The sequence below is a fragment of the Megalobrama amblycephala genome, linkage group LG3 (assembly GCF_018812025.1).
Source record: "Megalobrama amblycephala isolate DHTTF-2021 linkage group LG3, ASM1881202v1, whole genome shotgun sequence".
In the NCBI taxonomy this organism is placed as follows: Eukaryota; Metazoa; Chordata; class Actinopteri; order Cypriniformes; family Xenocyprididae; genus Megalobrama; species Megalobrama amblycephala.
The window spans coordinates 48,461,323-48,474,148 of NC_063046.1; the positions used below are offsets into that span (position 1 = coordinate 48,461,323).

The 12,826-nt window shown below is 36.7% G+C and overlaps 1 protein-coding gene across 1 annotated transcript in view; it reads left to right on the plus strand.

Moving 5' to 3' along the window:
- Positions 1-2,894: 2,894 nt before the first annotated feature.
- The window catches only part of dnah2 (dynein, axonemal, heavy chain 2), a 191,622-nt gene continuing 181,690 nt past the window's right edge, over positions 2,895-12,826 (plus strand). Inside the window, exons 1-5 of the mRNA XM_048185863.1 lie at positions 2,895-3,048; positions 6,167-6,348; positions 8,331-8,401; positions 11,321-11,491; positions 11,856-12,084. Coding sequence (XP_048041820.1) covers positions 6,201-6,348; positions 8,331-8,401; positions 11,321-11,491; positions 11,856-12,084 — 619 coding nt within the window. The 5' untranslated portion in view covers positions 2,895-3,048; positions 6,167-6,200. The remainder of the gene's footprint in view (positions 3,049-6,166; positions 6,349-8,330; positions 8,402-11,320; positions 11,492-11,855; positions 12,085-12,826) is intronic.

A 12,826-nucleotide genomic window follows, 5' to 3' on the forward strand; every position in this document is an offset into this window, starting at 1 on the left:
TAGTAAAAATTATTTTATAGAGCTCTCTAATCATAATTGTGTCACAAATGCTGTGTAAATGATCAGAAACGAACACGATGATGAAGAGAGAATGCAGTCTTTAATAAATCCAAAGGTAAACAAACAAGAGTTTCACACACGTAAACACTGACGATACCTGACAATGGTGAACAGAAACAAGGAAACTTAAATACATGTGCAAATGAGGTGATAAATGACACACAGCTGACAGTGATGACTCAAATCAAAAATCATGACAATAAACTAGTGGTGGGAAACAGTGCAAGCAGGAAAACGGTCCAAACTGAGTGAAACTGTAACAAATTGTTACTAGTAAGAATTGAATTAGAGAGCTCTGTAATTGTAATTCTTACTAGTAATAATTGAATTAGAGAGCTCTCTAATCATAATGCTCTGTAATTCAAGTCTCATTGGAAAAATGCAATTAAGATGAGTAAGGCTGGGAACATTTTAAGCTAAAATGGTTTTAAAGTCATTTAAAAAAAAAAAAAAAAAATACCATACCTCCTTTACCTCCCATTTATTATTTCAGGCCTATTTTTCCTTTTCACCTCTCAAGAGGATTTTTTTTTTTTTCAAAGGGTGCATTAGCTCATATTTGAATATACTAGAAGACAATCCTGTGAGCAATGCAAAGTTGTTTGCAGTAGTATTACGGTGGGGCATTATAGGTCCCGGTAGGGAAATTTAGTTTGACTTGCACTCAGATTCTCAGAGGGGCTCTGTCAAGCCACATATCTCAGTAGAGTAGGCATGGGTGAGAGAGAGAAATGTTGGGAGTGTATGTCTATGTGTGTGTCTGTGTCTATAATCAAAATGTGAAATGCATTATGGGTGCAGGTGGACTGAGTGTGAGGGACGTTATCAGAGCCTGAAAGTGCACCCTTTTCATCCAACGGGTTTAGAGGGTTTAATGTTTAATCTCCCATTTTTAAATAAAAGATTATAGACCTGAGCCATGAACTTCAACTCCCGTTGCTGCCTTTTGTCAAAGTCCTGCTCCACACCATTTTGATGCAGAAAAAAGGGAATGGAAATGGCACCGGGGGATTTGTGTGCCATCTGAGTTGTTGTACTTATACAGAGAGTGAATGGAGGGTCACAGATCCCCCAGGGTCAGGTGGCTTGTACAAATCCTACAGCTTGCCCATTTGTACTCAGAGCCATTTTAAGAGTGGTAAGAGAAGTGATAAAAATGACAAATATTTTGGGTTTTAACCCTCCATGGTACGTAATATGATATCAATGAGGAAAAAAATTGTGTTGTTTTTTCCTGCTTAAAATTGGACACTTTAACAATATCAATAAACATTTTCATAAATTTTTAATTTATTTATTTTTTATAAGTTTGTTGCCTCGAGGCAACATTGTACCACAATGGAAAAATTGTAACATTTGGCATTTTCATGTAGAAAAAATAAACATCAATTTCTTTAACTAGACACTTAAACAAACACAATTATCCAGTTTTTAATGTATTAAAAGTTTCATATTTAATAAAAAGTAACATTTTATATCCAGCTGTTGCCCTCAGGTTACATTGTACCATGGTGGAACACAAGTATTACCAAACCATCGTATTACTATGTTATTATATCAAGTTATCATATCCATCTCCATCCTCATCTTCGTCTTCTCTCTCACCCTCTCTCTCCCTGATGGATTTTCACTATGATTTCATCTTCCTCATCACAGTATGACCCCTCATCAACTGCCAGTACTACTTGTGTTTTATACCTTTTTGAAGTGCATTACAAAATCATGTGAAAATGCAAATATATTTAGATAATTCTAACTCTTCCTTACAAATATAATACATTTGTATTCAAACCTATTATGCCTGTATGGCCTTATGCGATTCCATTATGGTACAATGTTGCCTAGAGGCAACACACAGTTTTTTGTTATTTTCTCTAAAACATTTAATGATATATAATATAAAGTTCTTGAAAATACTTCTTTACTTGCCAGTAAAGGTGACTCAAATTTTTTGTGGGTGATGAAATGGATTCAAGTGAACAAGTGAAAAAAAAGCACTTTTCATTGGAGAAAATATGGAGCCATGTGACGTGCACATGTGCTGAAACAGGACACAAAATGGACTCCTGTTGGTCATGTTTTGGTCTTTTTTGCACTTTTATTGATTAGTATTTGAGTTATTATGTCCTGATATACGTTTGATCAATCAATTGGTGCCTTATTTTATTAAAAACAAACTAAAATAGACCATGTTGCCAGGAAGCAACACTGTACCATAAGATGTGTGGGGCAGGGCTTAAACTTTGATAATCCACCAAGGCTGTTGTGGGCTTTATACATATGTCTACACCACTGCATTCAACCATTGATGATGACTGAATGTTTTCCCGTTCTTTGTGCAAAGGAGTTCAGAGCATACTGCAGAGTTTTATTAAACAGACCTTAAAATGGCCCTTACATTTTCCTAACTAAACACTAGCTACAAAGAACACCTTTTATCACCCATATTCTATGTATCAGTGGTTTAATGCATCCTTGAGCTGTTCTGCATTCACAAGGCAATAGTGTGTCGTCGGTGCTTGAGAAAGATGATAATCATTTCTCTCTTGAGACCAGGCTTTGTGTGCCACTGGACTATTATGAGCAAATATAATATATAAACATAATGCCATTCCAGTAGGTTTTTATTTAACCGACATCTGCTGAAGGTCGCGATCGCTGTCACTCAAAAGAGGAACGCACATTCTTCTCTCTGACCCACCGTATTTCTTATTCCCAAAAATACAAACATTACCTTATTTATTCATTTATTTATTTACAGTTGGTGTTGTGCCTTCATTTAAAGCTTCAACGACATGGGACATACGTAATATCCGTGCAGAGAAAGCCAGAGTCGTGCGCCGTCTCCATGGAGACGCGTCCACAGAGTCCTCATGCGCAGGGTCGTCTGAATGGCTTTTACCGCTTGAAACTGTTTGGAAACTTTGACTTTACGCACTTTAAGTCATTTGTATAGTTGGAAGACGCTGTCTTAGGCAAATTTCAGAGGTAAGAGAGATATTTTGCTTGCTTATTTGAAACTTAACTGAGACTGTCGAAATTATACGGTTATTTTCAAAACAAACGGTTGCTATCTACCTTTAGCACAAATATGGCTTATTTTACTTTATTTAAGCACTTGCGTTGATATTTAGTGACGTATTTTGAATATGTTACAGGGAAAATAGTGCTTTACACAAGAAAAGACTATTTAACAGCTGTTTTGATATGAAATAATAACCGACATCAGTCTGTAAATGGTGTTCCACAGAGAGCTAGATTCATGAAGTCTTTTATAATCAGCCTGTTGCCTCCCACAAACCTGGCTTTGTCATTTCATCTGATGCAGTGTCTCACAGATCTATTTTAACTGATTAAACTCACCTGCTGCCTTCCCAGTTTCATCTGATCTGACGGGATCTGCAGCTTTAAATGTTTTCCATTACCCACAGACTCCCTGTCTTACCTTTCTCTTTTCATCCTTTTTGTATTGCCTCCAAAACTGTCTGCTTTATTACATACGGCACTCAACAAAACTGACAAGTTGGGAACTGAATCAAAGCTTCAATAAAGAAGGAAGGTCTGCTGGTGTTGACAACTAAATGTGGAAATGGAGGGAGAGACATCAGCTTGGAAAAGATAAATAGTTTATGAGCTAGATATTTTTTGCTCTCGCTTCCTGACTGAGGCAGATCCAGCGAGGCAGATTTATCCATATCGTCTGTCTAAGAAGAGCGCAATACTGTGGTGCTTGGAAAGTCGTATCACGTCTGTGCTAAAAGGTTCTTCTCTGTCTCTGATGTTCAAAATGCTTGCTTTCTTCTGCCTCTGTTCTTGCTTTTATTTACTTTGACCAAGAATGGTATGGGGAAATCACAGTGCTCTAGACAGCTGATGAGGCATCATTAGGATGTTGAGCACATTTTGTAATTGAAGCTTCCCTGCGGTGAAGTCTATGTGTGCACATTTATTTATTTGTGTTTGTATGTGTTTGTGTGTGTGTACATGCATATATACGTACTGTATATATAGTGTTGAGAAGGTTACTTTGGAAATGTAATAGGCTACAGATTACAAGTCACCCTATTTAATATGTAGTAAGTGTAACTATTTCAATTACTTTATTAAAGTAATGTAACTGATTACTTTTTGAGTTATTTTCTAAACATTTTCAAACATTTAAACCAGACTTTGCTTGAATTAAAGGGTTAGTTCACCCAAAAATGAAAATTCTGTCATTTATTACTCACCTTCATGCCGTTCCACACCCGTAAGACCTTCGTTCATCTTCAGAACACAAATTAAGATGTTTTTGTTGAAATCCGATGGCTCAGTGAGGCCTGCATAGCCAGCAGTAACATTTCCTCTCTCAAGATCCATTAATGTACTAAAAACATATTTAAATCAGTTCATGTGAGTACAGTGGTTCAATATTAATATTATAAAGCGACGAGAATATTTGTGGTGCACCAAAAAAACAAAATAACGACTTATTTAGTGATGGCCGATTAAAAAACACTGCTTCAGAGCATAATGAATCAGCGTATCGAATCATGATTCGGATCGCGTGTCAAACTGCCAAACTGCTGAAATCACGTGACCTTGGCGCTCTGAACAGCTGATTTGACACGCTGATTCGACACTCTGATTCGACACGCTGATTCATATCACTCTGAAGCTTCCTGAAGCAGTGTTTTGAAATTGGCCATCACTATATAAGTCTTTTTTTTTTTATTTTTTTTTTTTTGGCACACCAAAAATATTCTTGTCACTTTATAATATTAATATTGAACCACTGCACTCACATGAACTGATTTAAATATGTTTTTAGTACATTAATGGATCTTGAGAGAGGAAATGTCATTGCTGGCTATGCAGGCCTCACTGAGCCATCGGATTTCAACAAAAATATCTTAATTTGTGTTCCGAAGATTAACAAAGGTCTTACGGGTGTGGAACGACATGAGGGTGAATAATAAATGACAGAAATTTCATTTTTGGGTGAACTAACCCTTTAATTTTAAAGCACAGCCACCACAAAATCAGTCTTTAGCACCTCTTTTTACTTTGAGATCGTTCTTGATGTTAAATACAGATTTAAAATCATAGCTGAAATCAAATCTTTGCATAGCAATGAGACACTGGCATCTAACAATGCCTTGGGAAAAAAATGTTAATCTTAAAAAATAAAGCATATACGTAAACCCAAATAGGAAATAAAACAGTTATTGAATAAGCATGTGTCCTTTTCTGTCCTGAACCCCTGAAACATTGGAGTTTATTTTAGAGCGGTCAATGCAATTTGGGAAAGAAATCAATTAAACAAATTAATATTATTCAACATATCCTAGCTTTTTACTGAAAATATTCAGATGTAACCTCGTTTGTAATTTTTTACATTTTACAACTGTAATTTAATGGATTAATGTAATATAATGGATTACAGTTACATTTATTTTGTAATTAAATTGCGTAACTCCGGTACATGTAACTAGTTACTCCCCAACACTGCGTATATAACATAAGGTATTGGTAAGATTTTGTAATTTGATGACAAGGATATTAGAATGATTTCTGAAGGATCATGCAACACTGAAGACTGGCGTAATGATGCGGAAATTTCAGCTTTGCACCAGGAATAAATTCACATAGAAATTTATTTTTTTATTTGTAATATTATAACACAACATTACTATTTTTACTTAATTTTTAATCAAATAAATGCAGCCTTTTTGAGCATTAGAGATTCTATCAAAAATATTTTAAAATCGTACCAACCCCATGCTTTTGAACAGTAGTCTGTGTATATATATATATATATATATATATATATATATATATATATATATATATATAATATAATTTTATATATTATTATAAAATAATAATATTATATTATAATATAATTAATATAATATATAATTTTAAAAAAGTTCCTGTCCTTAACAAGCTGCATTATTTGAGGTATAATTCACATTCTTATCACAAATAGTATGGGTCGAGTTATGTGCCAAAGTTTAATATTTAAAGTTAGGGACTTGATCGAATTGTGATGCTTATTTTAGCAAACACCACTGAAAATAGAGTATGTGGTTATGGTATGACTGTATCTTTGCCTTACTGAAAGGTAACCGAGCCCACAGAGGTATCATTCTCACAGGATGTCTGACCCAGGGACCCCAGACCCTACACGTTCATCTTCCAGCATGTCCAAGCAGTCTGATTCAAGGAAAGGTCACTCCAAGAGCAAACGCATATCCTCCACACCGGCCCCCAGTGACATCCCTCTAGAAGTGCCAGAGGTTGCAGGTATGAAATAGAAGGCAGCCTTTGTACAAGCAGCTCTCTGATCTGTCCGTTATTTACACTATCTTGAAAAATGCATTGAGTTCAGTTTAACGTCATTATGTATTTGAAATGGTGCCAAAAATGTCAGCATAAAGGTATAGTGATGCAGAAAACTTTGACAGAAACTCCTTTACTGCCACTCAATGCTCTCTCTAATGCACTCATACTCTTTTTAGTTCTTTTATGAATTAGACACTGTTGTGAGCACACACACAATCGACAGTTAATGCAACCCCATTTTCACATACACACTAATACAAAATATTTCTACTAAAAGTATTGCAAGGGGGTTTCAGTAGGAAAGGAGCTGCAAATTGATTAGTTCTACCACAACCTAATTGTAGGACCTCTGCATCTGTGACCATTGTGCTTATTTTTACACTTCTTATTGTATTCACATTAGAGCGGCACGATTATGCTTAAAAGATCGCAATCTCGATTTAAACACCCACGTGATCTTATTCCTAAGTTTCAACGATTTGGCTATGTCTAATAAACCTTTGACAAGTAAGATCACAGTGAACATTCAAATCTGTGTTGGTGCATAGAGAGCAGTTGTCATGTATTGGTATGAAACAGCTTCACAAACAGACTATTTAACCACAGTATCTTTATTTCTGTGTTACAATAATAATTATCACAGAAGTACTGGGATGAAAGTTTATAGTTTGGATATAAACACTGGTCCCTGCAGTAGTGATCAAAATAGAGTAAATCACCTTTTGAAAGTAAATTGACACATTTCAGATAAATATCAATTACATCGTTAGACCAGTAGGTGGTGAAAAGTGACTGATAAAATATGTTTGTCATTAGGTGTGTTCAACTTGAAGTGGTGCTGCGCAGACCGATCGGTGTATGACACGTAAGTACTGCAAGAGGGATTCGAAAGCATACGGAGCCCTCTGCTCTCTAATTGCTCTCACAGTACTTTGATGTCATACACAGATCGGTCTGGGCAGCCCCGCTTTAAGTCAAATACATCTGTTGAATCGTTCATTCAAGAGATTTGTTCAAAAACACTGATTCATTCAGTAACAAAACAAGTGATTGAGAGAGTAAGTCATTGAATCATTCATTAGGGCTTTTCACACTTGAAATAGTTAACCCTAGGTCATTCTAAACCCCTGGTAGATGGAATTATTTTTTTTCATGTTTCACACTGCTCAAACTATACCCGGGGTTGACAGTTAATCCTGGGTATTCATAAGCTACCGTTTCACACTGCACATTCCTAAACCCCGGGTTAAAGTCCCTATCTGCATATTTGTGGTGTCAGTTTAACTGACTGGACAAACGCAGCACGTGACCTTTTTATATAAAGGCTCTAGCATTGCGACTCCTCATATTATACATTGCTAACTGTAATATTAAGTTTTTTTCTGAGTGAACTTTTCGAACTTTAAAGGTAAGAATGACGGTCTCTTCCTCACTCCAATTGTCGCGTTTTCCATTGCAGTTTGACATTTTTACTATCATGTGCAGAAACGAGATTGCCGTGACTGCCCAAAGATTAGTTGTCGGTTGCTAAGCATCTAGTTGTAACCTTATAACACCGCATCGTTTCACACTGTACAAGTTTGGCACCACAATGTGGAGGTCACAACGGTGCTAACCTTGCTCCTGAGCAGTGTTTCATAACCCGGGGTTAAAGGTGGTGTTTAGAGTGACGATAAACCGTGGTTAAGCGCAGTTTTTAAGGAGATATTTTTAAAATATCAATTCAAATTAATTCAATAATTTTTTTTTAGTTGTCTATTCAGAATTTTGGAAATAAGTGTGATCTCTATTTAAAAAAAATAAAAAAATGTAATTCTCAATTTATCTAAATTCAATATCCAAATGTATAGTTGTTTGAATTATTTAATAAATTATTTAATTGAATTATTTAATAAATAATTTGAATTATTTTTCGCATTATTTGTATGTTTTTTTTTTTCCAGTTGAGATAGAGAAGCCTGTCTCAGAGGTGGATGTTTCAGCAGAAGTAGAAGATTCCTACACGAAACGGCTGGTAATTCACTCATACATGCTAAATTACAAGCCTTTAGGCACAGACACTGATAAATCACCTCACAATGATTGGGATTCTTATCTGATTATAATCTGCAATTTATAATTTTTCCCTCGCTTGAATCTCACGCCTGCGGTCTTGGTTTACTAATCAGTGCTTTCATATCTGCGTTATTGAGTTCTTCTAATGATGTGAGTGAATATTTCATCCGCTCTCCACATGCACCGTGGGCTTAAAGGTCTTGTTTGGGCCGTGTCCACGTATTAGACCTCATCATCGATCACACAAATCCGGAGGATGGCAGCAAGCTAGTTCGAGAAACATTGATATATTCCACCCAATGGTCTTCAAAATAGAGGAAGAAGAGAAGCATATTGTTGAACTGTAATTTCCGTTACAGGCTCATGCATACGCATGACGAGGTCTTTGGCTTAAACGAGATAGATAACCCCTGGTCAAAAATGATGGCTGATGCAAATAGCATGGGAGGAAGAGATGACTGAGAAAGTGAGGGGCGAGTGGGCAGAGCTAGCCAGCGAACTTACAGCTTCTCTGTCCTTTCATCAATGAGGTTAATAGAATTAATTACAGCCCTCTGGCTGGAAAAAGGCAATGGCATTTACATGCAGTGGCTCAGTGTGTCCGCCCCTGCTGGGAGACCCTGTAGAAAAAGCAGCTGGTGAGCTGGTTGTAATGACATTTGTTATAGTAATGCACATTCACTGACATTAGCCCTTTAGACAGATATCAATATGTTTATGGTAGTTATGTGATGCTTTCAGCATAGAGGTGCACCTAATTATTAGTGTGTTGCGTCGTGTCACGCAACTTCTAAGAAGACAATGGGAGTGTTTCACAGTTTGACATGTGAAATACTCCCACACTGTATAATTTAATGTTAAACCATATCATGTTTCATCTAGTTTGGCCAGTCTGTGGTCTAATTCAGTGTTTCTCAACCAGGTTTCTCAGTGGTCCTTGACGTAATGCCAGTGGGACCTTATAAAATATCTGAATACGAATATTTGTATATTTTGACATTTGACATGTCCAATATTCAGTCATGTTGTCAGTTATATTATACATATATTATCTTCTTTTATGGGAACAAGTCAACTAACATAGTAGAAAATTATTCTTGAATGCATTTGGTTATCACAAAGACATTAATGATACCAATGAGCCAATATTATTCTGGGGTCCTTGACGACGGTTAAATTAACGTGTTAATTAACACACCCGCCTCGCCCCAGACCTGCGTAGATCGTCTTACATTTCATACAGTTGATTGGTGCCGAACATAATGCAGGGCAACAACTCACCTCGTGCTGTATAGAATGCAGTTAGTATGACCCTAAAATTCAAGATATTAGGGCTAAATGCCCCTGCTTTTATTTTAAATTTATATCATATGATATAGTTAAACAATATCACACGAGTGCAAAAGTGATGTTGATCTTATACAACAGTTCAATAAATAAGAAGTTAATATTGTTATATTTTAGACACAATATTGTCTGTTTTTGCTCAATTTTGCCAGCAAAAATATTAACTAAAGCCAGAGCAGAACTATTGTGTATCTCCAAGCAACACACAGCAGTGTTTCGTTTCTGAATGAATCTGTGTTTTGAGCGAATCAGTCAGGTGAACCAGTGGCTACGTTCACACTGTCAGTCCAAATATGATTATTTGTGTATCATATAGGAATTTGATTTAAAATTATTGATGCCCGCATTGTGTATCGCAGCTGTTCAGATTTGATTTGTGTGTCCATGCTGCTCTTTCGTTTTTATGAATATCTGCATTGGTTTCTATGGCATTGCATTGGTAGGCAATGGCATACGCCAAAAACAACAGCAATCCCAACATGGAGGAGTTTGCAATACAGATTTTAGTTGCGTCCCAAATGACGCACTATACACTATGCACTTATACACTATGTACTTATGCACTATGTACTCATCCATGTAGTGTGTGAATTGTATAAGGTTATTTTGTCATTTAACATCGGAGTCTGACAGCCCCTTCCCCTCCGCTACGTAACTAAAGCTGCGAGAGTTGAGTGCATGAAGTGTCCAACATTCCACACTTTGTTTTCTCCGTTAATTTAATGCATAATCCGGGTATTTAAAGTGTACTTTTTCTTTTTGGAATTTTCAGTGCGAACACACTACTTGCACTATTTATACTTTATACCATGCTGGACTACTGCGTCTTGTGAGGCAACGGCGCAAATGTAGGAGACTGGTATGCGTGGCTTTAATCTGTGCTGTCGTCTCCACCGGTTTCAAAACATGTCATCGTTATGTTGTCATTTTCTACTCACTTTTTCAACAAAGAAACCTGCGCTATTTACTTGAAAAAGTAAGATATTTTGTTGTAAATTTAAAAGTAATGCATTACTTTACTCGTTACTTGAAAAAAGTTACTTGAAATTACTTGTAATGTGTTATTCCCAACACTGGTTACAAAAGGTTTCTATGTCAAATAAATGCTGTTCTTTTGAACTATTCAACAAATAATCCTGAAAAAAATTGTGATAATTGATAATAAGAAGTAATGTTTCTTTAGCACCAAATCAGCAAATGCTTTCTTAAGGGTCATGTGACACTGAAAGAGAAACAGAGTAACGATAATGAAAGTTCAGCTTTGCCATCACAGGAATAAATTTTAAAACATATTAAAATAGAAAACAGTTATTTTAAATTGTTATAATATTTCACAAGATTACTGTTTTTACTATATTTTAGATCAAATAAATGCGACCTTAGTGAGAGACGTCTTCCAAAAACATAAAAATACTTTTAAGTGGTTGTGTATTGTGTAAATTTGACAAAATTCTGTCTTAGAATAAAAAAAGTATATATTTAAAAAAAAAATATGGATTTTTATAATTCACTAATCTTTTTTTTCCTCCAGAGAGAAAAAATTAAACAGCGTTTAGCATTGAGTGGTATATCAAAGGAGTCATGGACAGAGGAAAGTGAGCGAGCCTTGGATAAATTCATCTCGGACACTTCTGTCAGGCTTCTCATTGTCTACCATGACCCTTTCACCGGCCTACGCGTGGACTACGCCATGCCTGCTCAGGTATGCTGCAGCTCTATTTCGAGAAATGACATTTAATGTTCCAATCGGAGCCTTTTGTGTCACAATCTCATAAAGACTCTGAAGATTATTCAGGGTTTGAGCGTGCTTGTTTTTTTAATGATATTTTGAGTTTCAATTTAATGAAGGAACATGCAGAGCTTTCATAATAAATGTATTCTTCATGCATTGTGTTCATTTCCAATGCATCTGGTGTCTTGCCAGGATACCAAAGATCTCATTGTTTAACAGTGTGTGATGACCCCTGGTGATCCATTAGTGCTCAACAACATGAATTACCAACATTTTCTCTTTCCCACTTATCCATCTTACATCGCTCTCTCTTTCTCTCTCTCACTCCCCCTAGGTGGTGGAGCATATGTCCTACTTCATCCGGGCGGAGAACAGTATAATCACAGAGGAAAGTTTTAGCAGCTCGGTGCAGTTTGGTTCTGTGAGGGGCGGAGCCATAGAGGGCCTCCTCAGGCTAATGAATGGCATTCACTCCCCTCAGGTCACCTTTAGCACTGCCTGGCCAGAGACTGCCAAGAACAACTACTCTGTAGAAATGCACCGCTTCATTACTAAACTTACAGGTAATGACAGATAGTTACAGTGCCATCTAGTGTGGGCCCTCCTCAGTCGGTAGCATACCAGTAACCTTCTGTATACACTCGCATGTTATTTGTCATCACATTACAGCAGGGGTGTCCAACCCTGCTCCTGGAGAGCTACCATCCTGCAGATTTCAGATCCAACCCCAATCAAACACACCTGAACCAGCTAATCAAGGTGTTCAGGGTTGCTTGATAATTACAGACAGGTGTGTTGGAGCAGGGATGGAACTGAAATCTGCAGGATGGTAGCTCTCCAGGAGCAGGGTTGGACTCCCCTGCTTTACAGTTTGCACAGCATTAAAGGGTTAGTTCACCCCAAAATGAAATTTTTACTCATCACTCACCCTCATGTCATTCCAAACCCACAAGACGTTCATTCATCTTCGGAACACAAGTTAAGATATTTTTGATTAAATCCGAGAGGTTTTTTAATCTCTCATAGACCCCTTAAAAGTTTGTAAACATTGCAACGTTTCCTGGTGGGCGGGGCTTAGCTGGAGGCAAAAAGAGACGCCGGACGCAATGTTGACAAGCGTAAGCTAGCATGTTTTAGGAGGGATTTATTAAACATGGATGCACAAGAAGCTTCAGAACTGTCCGAATATGTACAGTCACTGACTCTGCGGGACCGTCACAGCTATTTTTGTAAATTAAATTAAGTTTTGGATATTTCCTAGACAACATATGAATTACTTTTGGGTGGTTCAGGGAATTTTTTCAA